Here is a 10,888-nt window from a genome sequence, read left to right as displayed (position 1 = left end):
GGGCTCAACCACCTACTGACCATGAGGCCAACAGCCAGTCTCTCCCCACTTCATTTCCAGCAACATGTTCTTTCTGAGGCAGAAGAAACTAAGTCTCCTGAGTGGGAACCCTCCCTCCTGGGGCAACGGGGCATTTCCGCTTACGCTGCCCTCAGGCCAGGGGCTGCCCCAAGGAACCATTCGGCACTGACCGCGTGCAGGAGTGTCTGCATGTGCCCGACTTTGCATCATGGTAAGGGGTGAGCGGTGCACATCTGACCCCATCCATCACCTTGCTGGTTTCCGGTCGGCCTGCTGGGACAGCCTGGCAAAGTCAGCATCCGGGGATTGAAGGAGGGTGACAGAGCCTGACCTGGCTACTTGGTTTGCAGAAAACTCAACTTCTTTGGGTCCAGCAAGGGAAACCAGTGGGAGACCACTCCTCAAGGGGAACACGGGTTTCAGTCCGCGTGTTCAGCTCAAGTTCATACAGAGGGAAAAAATTCTCAATTAGCCCAAGGAAATCACAGTTCATACAGAGGGAAAAACAGTTCATACAGAGGGAAAAAATTCTCAATTAGCCCAAGGAAATCACAGAGGGTTACTTTATTGCCAGAAGAAAGCAGCACACTCTGAAATGGAGACATTTCACCAGGGATTAACTCCCTTCAGTCATGGTTTTCATGACAATAAAACGAAATCCCAGTAATTTGTTTTTCCTTTAAGGAGCTACAGCAGCCTGTGTGACCCTGCCAGAGAGCTGGGACCACATACTCAACCCGTGTGGGGCTGACCCATGAGCCTCTGGCCATAGGGGGACGTAGGCGTGACCACTGCCTGGGTGTCCAGTCTGGCCTCCGAGCTTGGGCGCCCACGCGATGCGGGCAGCTTCCCAGCCATGGAGTCACCAGCATTTCTTCCTTCCTTTTCTTTTTTAAAAATAGGATAAACCACCTAAAACTTAATTTACCATTTTAACCATTTGTAAGCGTTCAGTGGCATTCTATGTGCATACATTTGCACAACTCTCACCACCACCCATCTCCAGAACTTCCTCATCGCCCAGAACTAGAACTCTATACCCATTAGAGCATCTCCCCTGTCTTGTCCCTGGGTCCTCAGCAGCCATCACTCACCCCTCCACATCTTAATTGCATGACTTTGGGGACCTCATATAACTCGAATCATAATATGGGTCCTTTTGTGACTGGCTTATTTCAATTGGTCCAAGGTTTTCAAGGTCCATACAAGAGCCTGCACTGATCCTTAGTTGAGTGATACACATGCACATCTATACCACAATGTGTGTATGTACAGGTCACCTCCTGTTGTTCCATTCAGCTTTTTAAAGATGTATTTATTTATGCTTACAGAACTGGGGTACAGGCCAGAGGTGCAGGGGTGAGAGGATTCACCAGAGACAGAGTGGGGAGCAGAACAGTCAGTCTGACAAAGTACTGCTGAGGGGAGCAGGGGGCGAGACAGGAGAAGTCTGCTGCACCATGTGGGTCACCTCCCTGGCTGGGGATCGAACTCTTGCTGACACAGCTGTGGCTAGCTTCACAGTGCTGCCTTTTAACCTGTTGTACCACAGGGAGGGCCCAGCTTGCCCTTCTAACTTGTCAGGGCATCTCTAGTCTGATTCCAGGACATTCATATTGACCTGCCATACTGGAGTCCTGTGGCTAAGATAACAAGGCAGTCTTCAGCAGCAATTTGCAAGCTGAGAAGGTTCAGCTGTCAGAAAGCAAAGCCTTCATTCACATAGACGCCCTCCAGGGACGAGTGTGAACACAGAAGCCTCCCAAGGCTCAGCTTCCCTGACCGAAGTGTGGCGAGTCTTCCAGAAAGGGAGAACGCAAAGCCAGAGACCAAAGTGCATACAGAATTCTTTTATTTAACTTAAACCATGTAGTACTTTAACTACTAGAAAAAAGCAGAGTAAGAGAAACTAAAGTTGCCTTAGCTTCAGCCATTCAAAATAGACAAAGTTTCTTTTTTTTTTTTCATAATGTAAAGAATCCAGAGTATATCGCAATAACAGGAATAAATTCTTACAACAGAATATACAAAAACATTTTGAAATTTTTTTTTCATCTACTGATTTTTTTATATAAACAGAGGAATTTTTTTTTTTAGGAATAATTTATACACAGTCATTTTATGTAACAAATTGGCCTTGTTATTACATTTTTTGTTTGTTTTTTCTTTTTTTAAAAAACTTTTTAAACAAGAAAACTCAGAAAATGCATTATTTGCGATGCATTCATTCCATCGCGCCTTCTGGTTTGAATTTTTTTTTTTTTTTTTTTTTTGTGTGTGTCCCAGAGGTAGACAGACTCTGGCAAACCTCTCACCTCCACAACCTCACTGGCTTAGAAAGCAGACAGGTGTTTTTGCCAAGCATCTATTCCACCTGTGGATGTGTCTACGCAATGCCTAACATCCAAATGAAAAGCTGAAAACAAAATTGTTCTGGACCTCTCTCCTATGCTAGTGCAAACCATCCAGCTGTTTCCAACGATGGGGATTCTGTGAGCTGTGTAGACATGGCCAATAATCCATTGGGAGCTAGAGGAAATGGAAGCAAACTTAGAACAAAGGTTGGTGTATGTCGTTTGCGTTCAAGAGAATTTGTTTTGGATTTGGAAAATGAATCTTCAGTGTTCTGCCTTAAAGAAAGGAACACAGGGTCTTTGTTGTAACAAGGGGTGAATGGTGATAAGGCCCCTCGGCACACAGCCCATGCACACAGCACTTCCATTTTCTGAATGGTACGTGGGCACACTGTGATCGCTGAAACGTTAGTTGTACAATCAAGTCCTTCCATGTCTAGGTGTCACATACCAATGGCAACAACCCAGCCGGCCGAGCCAGACGTGGAGAGAGCCACCTGCCCCTCACGGCTGCGACACCTCTGCTGTTCCTTGGCCAATGAGGTTCTTTCATTCTGTTAAAGTAGCTATGCTCCAAAGGGAAATGACCAGCAGAAGACGATCCCCTTCCCAACCAGAGGGTTCTGGAAGACCAAGATACTGAAGATACAGAACTACTTCTTAAATCACCATCATTCCTTTGTTATAAACTAGGGCACAAAGCAGGGATGGGGAGAGGGAGGAGAGGGTGAACTGCAGCTTGGGTCGGGGGAGAAATCCTTTTTTTGGCATATTGTAAAGCTAGCTAGTAAACAGGTTGTTCTAAAGAAAATGGATCACAAACACACATTTGCACACATAGAGAAAAAAGTGTCTTTAAATTATTTTCGGCAATTATAAACTACAAACATTTTATAAAATTATTCTATGTTCTTACAAAAATGCAATGAAACATTTAATTAGTTCTTGTAAACCAGATCTTCGTCAACTGACTACCCGTAATCTACTGGACTTGAGAGCCCTATTGAGAACGCTAATGAGTGACTAATCAAAACAATGTTTACGCACACAAACGTGGACATACAGATGAGTGATCATTATGTTCCTACATAAGCGAAATAAAAAGAAACCCTAAAGGCATGTCCCAGAACTGACAACTGAAGGGTGGACTGCAGTTCGTGGTCTTGAAGTTTGGCTTAACTCTGCAATAAGTTTCCAAAATAGGATGTTAGGTTTATTGGCTGAAACCAAATGCCCACGGATGACTGTTGAGCCTTGATGTGGTCTGATACCTTCAGAAACCATCAAGTTCAAAATGTGGCCCACACTTCTTCCAAGCCCTGTCTTCTCTTGGTGCACACAGTAGTTCCTACTGCCTGGTCTTTCCACCACCAAGGAGTGTTCATCTATTTTTTTCTTGTTTTTTTTTTTTTTTCCTCTAAATGACCAACTAGTCATCTACGCTGGAGGCCACGAATGAAACCCTCTGGCCTGTCCAAGGTCTGTATCTTCAGCATCTCTGGCAACAGAAGTTCAATCTAAACATCCTCTCTTGAAGTTTCCCTTTGCACCACCAGCTACTTCAGAGTGGAGGAAGAAAGTGTGACTTTCATCACTGGTTGTTAAGGAGTGGATCTCTGGTCAGATCTCCCAATGCTGCTCAGCCCAGGAAATGAAAAGACAGCCGACAAACACAGAAGTAACAGGAAAAGAACAAACCCCGAACCTTAAATGCATTAGTGGGACTGCTGGGGTGGGCCAAGGCATGCCGTGGAGTGGGATTGTCAACTGCAGGGCACCTGGGTGTTGGAAAGGAGTTGCTCTGACATGGCCTGGCATCCCTGGGGGGGACCTGGCAGTGACAGCTGAGGACCCGTACCGACATCCGAGCCTCCTCACTGGTCTGAGCTCAGTGTGATGGGTTTCACAAACAGCCACCTGCTACTGAGGTGGGCTGTTGAGAAAGAGGCTTTGGTGGGACAGACTGGCCTAGCATTTGGCATTCTACTTGGCTCATAAATCTGTCACTGCAATCAGCACACACCACTTCAGGCCAAGCATTCTGTCAGTGGGTAGAGATCCACAGCAACCCCTTGTTGATTTTATAAAGTCGCGCTTCCTACCATTGAAATGTTATTCCGAGTCGTAAAAAACAAGATGAAGAGGGGGTTAGTTATGGCCGTGAACACGGTCTTCTATCTCTCAAGGAGGACACACCCTCCAACTGTGTCAAACGGCAGGACATCTGTCAAGGAGACCAGGGGTAGCCCTGGTCTCACTCAACAATGTCTGAAGTGCAACAGCATCTCCAGAAAATACCAGCTCCTGCTGCTCCGGGAAGGGCTTTGTGTGCTAATGTTAACGCTCATTTGGTTCACTCAGGTGCCTCAAGTGGTTCATGTCACATCAAGCAACATGAGCTGCTGTCAGAAGAGGTTGCATGGAAAATGCCACAACTCAGCTTGACTAAATTACTTGGAGCATACAAAAGAGAAAAATCAAGAAGAGGTGGGGAGATCAGCATAAAATTAGGCAAGAACTGTGGATAGGTGATGCCTGGGAAGAATCAAGGTGGGTGGTTTGGTCCAGTAACACGACTGCACCATCACAGGAGCAAAAACTGCTCTTTTACTTAAGTGTGTCTGAAGCATTTGTTATGATGGGCACTACACTGTTAGTGTTTTCTTTCTATTTAAAGAAAAACAGCCTACACAAGACAAAAACAAACACCGCCAACAACTCGGGACAGTTTCAACAAAACCCTAAGACCGGCTGAATGATCTGTAGAAATCCAGTTGTGAAAACCAGTAGGTTTGTGCAAGACTGAGGAGAGGCCACTATTCCAAGGGGTCACTGACAGTGTGGAAGAAGAAAACCCTGATCAAACAATAGTTCTCAATGACTGAGAGTCCCCAGGGGTTGTGGGGTAGAGGGTAATGTTCTTGTAGGAGGGAAAATGCTCTTAAGTGTAACTGCAGTGTTGGAGCTATAAAGGACCCATCCACGCTGTGGGAAAAACACCCACCCAGGTAGTATTATCAGTGCCTAAAAGAGCAACTGCTGGAGTGGGGGAAGGTGCAGAGCCCCTGTGAGCAGCAGGATGTTGGGGGTGGGGTGGGAGAGGCACAGTCCTGAGGGAGCCATGGCACCCTGGGAGGCAGCTCAGCACCCACCACAGGCCCCTTCCAGCCTGAAGGTTTGGCTTACCCTTGTTTTCCCCTGGGGAAGAAGGCAGTAAGGGTGGAAAAGTGTGGAAAGGGTGAAGGGGACTTTTGCCTTCATACACTCTCTGGGATTGGCATAACCGCTGCCTGCGGCCTGAGCGCTCCACGTGTGAACACGGTTGCGCACTGGGCTAGAGTGCAGAAGCAGCTGCACATGCCTGCCTGGCCCAAGCCCAGGCGAGGGTGGGAGTCCCACAGACCGTCTGCCCCCGGCCCTGGGCACAACTGTCCTCAAAATCTGGGGAACAACTGCTCTTCTGGTGATGGAGTCTGTTTGTCATTCAGTCCACACAGAGGAGTAGGTTTCAAGGACAGCCAGCCTGAGGCAGCCAACCGGCTCCTGGCCGCCAGCTCCGGCTCTGCTGGCCTCAGAGCAGTGTGTGGGTGGTAGAGGATGAGGCACTGGGGAAGGGCCCGGGGGCTGGAAGGAGGCTATCCTGAGCCCTCACAGCCTCTCAGGAAACCAAGTGAGAGAACAGAAGCAGCACAGAAGGAGACATCTCGGGAAAGGCAAGGTGCTTCAGACAAGCAGAGGTGAGTCAGTGTTGCTTCGACCCCGGAATATAGCCTGGCCTCTCCCAGGGTCACCTGGTGTGTGTGGCCTGTGGTGTGGATGAGGTTACCAGTATCAACGGCATATTGTCAGGTGCTGAGAACTGTGAGATGTATTCTTTTTTTTTATATATACACATATAAAAAATAAGAGTGAGGTAGATAAATGTTTGAAAAAAAAAAAAACCCAAAAACTGTCCTGTCTTGTCTTACACACACACACACACACACACACACACACACACACACAGACACAGACACACATCTTTCTCAGTATTAAAATTCATAATGGGGCTTCTTTACAGTGATTGAAACTGGTATCACAAAATAAATTAAAAAAAAAATCTCCTACATATAATATTCTCTTAACTTTTTTTTTTCTTTCTCTCTCTCTTTTTTTTTTAGAGGGGGAAAAAAACTTTTGGGACAGAAGCTCGAGAAATCCATGGGCATGAAACTACAGACAAGCACAGTCGCACTAGAAACTGTGCTTAGTCTCCAGTCACAACTAGCAATCATCCTTCTTCAGCTTGGTTCTTACTCACAATCTGAACATTTCCCTCCCAGAAATCACTCTTGTGCTCTCATACTCTGGTGAGAAGTGCTAAAAACTCAACACGCCATTGGCGGTCAGCCCCGGCCCTGGGCCAGCCACAGCGGACGCATAGCGAATGCACCTGGCGGGCTCGCCGCCACCCCGGGAGGGGTCCCCTGCACCCTACCCTCTACGGGAGGGCCCTAGAGCCCTGCAGGGGGTGATGGCAGGCTGTGGGGGGCCGCTGGACCACGCTCTGCTGCACCCTGGAGCTCAGCAGCTGTCTTTCATGGGATGGAAGGATAAATATTCATTAAAAAAAAAAAAGTAATCCAAATGCCTAATGTCTGCAATTCCAACTGCTGTTGTACCCAAAAATTAAAAAAATAGATCTATGTGTTACAACCAAAACCAGGGAAAGGGTGGGAGAAGGTGGCTGTGAATACCGGATGAGGATGTGCGAAATACTGAACCTTTTTCTGACCTGAGTTTGTATCATGTCTTGCGCTGTTAACAGACTCAACTGCTGTGTGAGAGCAGGCTGAGGAAAGCGGGGTGCATGACGCACCAGGATGGCCCTCAAGGAGGGCGGGGGCTGCGCCCTCTCTCCGTCTCCTGCTCACCAGCCTGGCGCCCACAGAGCCTACAGGTTAGAACAGAATGGACAGGGGTGGTGGTGGGGGTGCGGGGGGCGGGGATGTGTTTATCAAAAGGCATCAAACAGTTCATGGCAAATTATGTCCTAGAAGTCTCAATGACTGGGAAAAGAGGAAGAAAGTCACACACTGTAGTACAAAGCATAAGAAGTTTCTTGGAGTGAGCGGAAAGGGAAGAAGGGTAGACCTGAAGGTTTTCATAGATTAAATCCACAAAGATAAAGAACAAAAAAAAATAGCAGCTTTTTTTTTTCTGTACAGACGTATAGATGAATATCTGAACCGTAAAAAAGTTATAAAAGTGACATTAAAGACGATGTGTATGCAAAGGTTTCATGGTCTAACATAGAACTGTGAGACCCATGAAGAAGTCCTAGGAACAGAGAAAATGCCAACGAAGCTTAGAATGCTTGAATCCATTTACTGCTTTTCTTCCCACGGCTGTGGTGGTGGTGGAATTTCTTTCCTTGCAAACCTGCATGAACGGCTGGGCTGAATCCCTGGGGACCCCTTCCCTTCTGTGTCCTTGGAGGCCGGGTTGGGACCTGGGGTGGGGACAGGAGGCATGTGGGCGACCTTCACACACAGCCTGTCTTCCAGGCCCTGGGGGGGGGGGGCTGTTCTCTCCAGAATTCCTGGGGGCTGCCAGGTGGGGGGTGAGGAAGTGGGCAGGAAGCCAGCTCAGCTCCTCCTCATCTTCTCTGAGAGCAGGTCCTGTGCCGTCCAGGCCCCCATCATAACCTCGCCACAAGCAACTAGACCGGTGTGAGCCTGAGACTCAGAAACACGCCGGGCGTCAGCAGCCTGCCTTAGCCGAGGGCCCCGACCCTGCCTGGCCCAGGCCTCTGGGAACGGGGAAATCAGGGCAGGGAGCGAAGAGAAAGTTCAGGGTTTGGGCGCAATTTGGCAGCGTTAAAATGGTGACAACCTTGGATGAACGATGGCCCTTTTAAAATTCTGTATGTCCCTAAAAAGGCTAAAGGTACAGTTAAAAAAATCCTGTCCCAATGGGTTTTTTATAAAGACCTACGGTGACAGACAGGTGTTCGTGGGGGGGCAATGAGGGGCGACGGGGAGGGACTGCCATCTCGAGCTGTAACAGGGGCGTCCCAGGTGGGCTGGCGGCAAATGTTTTTCCATTATGAAGCAGAGAGAGGAAGGGAGAGAGGGAAGAGGAGGAGGGAGGGAGAGAAAGAGAGAGAGAGAGGGAGGGAGAGATGAGAGAGATGAGCGGGAGACTGAGGAGAGAGACTTGATTTCTCAAGTGTTCCGTTGCTATTAAGTGTTGTCCTTAAGATTCTTAAAGGCCCATGTCAGTTAAGGGTTTGGGTAGAGAAATAAAAAGCTGCTTGCATATTGAAAAAAGGAACATCCCAAATGTGTTTACTGCAGAGAAGCTGTCTTCCGTGGCAGCCATGGCAGTTCTGAAGATCCACTGAGGTACAGGAGGCTGTGGATAGATTGTTAAGACTCTCCCCTCCCCCCACCGCCGAGCGTGCACGCCGTTACTGTTTGCGTGGGGCCGGGGTCCTGGGGTCCCGGATCAGCAGGTCGAAGACTGGGGCAGAGGCAGGGCCCGCTCGTTCTTGCGCCCCCCGTTCATGTGGGCGTAAGGCTGCCTCTCGTCGAAGCTGGCTCGCAGGACCAGCACGCCAGGGCCCGGGCCGTTCTCGGCCTTGTGTCCTGAGTGTCTGTCAGGCAGCGGCAGCGAGGCGGCAGAGGCGGAAGGGTCCAGGGGGACGCTCTCCATGTTCTCGGGCTCCAGCTCCAGCTCCAGCTCCTCGGGCTCGGGCGGCTTGTTCTCCTCGCTGTAGTAGAAGGAGACCTCCCGGAAGCCGGGCTCCATCTCCTCTTTGATGCTGCTGATGATCTCCAGGAAGGAAGGCCTCATCTTGGGGTTGTACTGCCAGCACATACGCATCAGCTCAAACCTGGGGTGAAGACAGACAGGGGTGGGCCCCACCTCCAGGCCTGCGCTTCCCGCACCCCGCTGCGCACAGCCGGGCTGCAGAGATCAGCCCTGCTCCTGCCTCTGGCTTTCTCTCCCGCTGGCCCGAGCAGCCCCCCCACTTCTCATGTCTGATCTCCCACCACTGTACCCACAACCTGGGCCTCCCTGGTCCAACCTCCCGCCCCAGCCTGAGAGGGACAGAGGTAGGTGCACCCGGAGTCCATCACAACAGCCAGCAGTGCCAGGATAGAAAAACATCTCCTGCAGCCACCCGTCCAAACTCGCGTCCAGAATCAGAATCTTCCAGAATCAGAACCCAGGAAACCTCCACCTTCTCGTGGCCAAGGGGCCCGGAGCTTTCCTGGCAGTCACCCTCTCAGCCCTGCCTGTGCTGTCTAAGCTTCCTCCTGGCGGCAGGCACCTGGCGGAGGACCTGGGGGCTGTGAGCCCAGTCTCTGGCCAGCACGGGGTCTGGCTGCGCTGGATGCAGCCAGAGTCCTCGTGAAGATCTCGCCAGCAGGTTGGCGAGAAGGGCCCTGCGCTGGGGTTCCCTGCACAAGCGAGGGCAGGCAGAGAACACGGGAACAACGGCTGCGGCCCCACCTTGGGCTGCAAAGCTCTGCGAAGTCTTCAGGTCACCTGGGCCCCTGGGGACGGGGCAGTGGCTCTGGGCCATCCTGAGAGCAGGAGGGAGATGAGAGGGGCACGTGCTGCCCCGGCCAGAGAGGCCAGGCTGAGACCAGAGGTCAGACTGAGGGGGACAGGGGATGCTTCTTACGGACACAAGCAGAGCAGCAGCAGGAGAGGGGGCGAGCAAGCGATACGGAGCTGGCCACAGAGGAGGCCGTGGTATCCCGAAGGGTCAGCTTGTGGCTCTTTGCCACGCAACAAGATGCCTTCCCTTCCACTTCTGTTTTTGCAGGAACACCAGCCCCGTTTTATTTTAAAAATTCTGGCAAAAAAGGTGCTTCCCAATGGAAAGGGTTCTCCCTCCCATATCCAGGTGCCAAGTACCCCACGCTGCTTCTGGGCTGGGAGCCCCCAGAGGGGTGGGGTGGGGCAGAACCTGTGGCTCCTCTGCCCGCCGCTAAGGCTGCTTGAAAGACACAGGGGTGGGAGGTCGGGGACCCCGAGGGAAGGTGGGGACGCCTGTGTTGCTGTTGTAAATCCAGTTCCCTGGCACAGGGCCTGCGGCTGCTTCCCGGCCACAAGTCGTGCTGAGGGGTTGTAACCCAGCCCGTTTGCTTAGAAGCCCCCACTATTTGCTGTGTGGCGCTTGACAGAACACACTTGCCTCTCCTGTACCAGTGGGAAAAGATCTGGACCATGAAGATGGCCGACAGGCCGGTGCAAGCTGCCTGCAGGGGTGAGGTGCAGGTGACAGCGCACATGCACAGGTGATGACACGTGCAGGTGATAACACACACAGGTGATGACATACACACAAGTGATGATACACACACAAGAGATGACACATATGCTCAATACACACAGGTGATGATACACACACAGGTGATGACGCACACAGGTGATGACACACATGCTCATACACACAGGTGATGACACACACACAAGTGATGACACATATGCTCAATACACACAGGTGATGACACACA

At 50.4% G+C, this 10,888-nt stretch overlaps 1 protein-coding gene across 1 annotated transcript in view; it reads right to left on the bottom strand.

The window, feature by feature from the left end:
- Positions 1 to 7,347: 7,347 nt before the first annotated feature.
- IGF1R (insulin-like growth factor 1 receptor) overlaps positions 7,348 to 10,888 on the bottom strand; it is a 218,015-nt gene continuing 214,474 nt past the window's right edge. The window contains exon 22 of the mRNA XM_012732667.1: positions 7,348 to 9,252. Coding sequence (XP_012588121.1) covers positions 8,865 to 9,252 — 388 coding nt within the window. The 3' untranslated portion in view covers positions 7,348 to 8,864. The remainder of the gene's footprint in view (positions 9,253 to 10,888) is intronic.

Source organism: Condylura cristata, unplaced genomic scaffold (assembly GCF_000260355.1).
Source record: "Condylura cristata isolate star-nosed mole 26May11 unplaced genomic scaffold, ConCri1.0 scaffold00035, whole genome shotgun sequence".
Taxonomy (NCBI): domain Eukaryota; kingdom Metazoa; phylum Chordata; class Mammalia; order Eulipotyphla; family Talpidae; genus Condylura; species Condylura cristata.
This window is presented reverse-complemented; position numbering and strand designations above follow the sequence as displayed.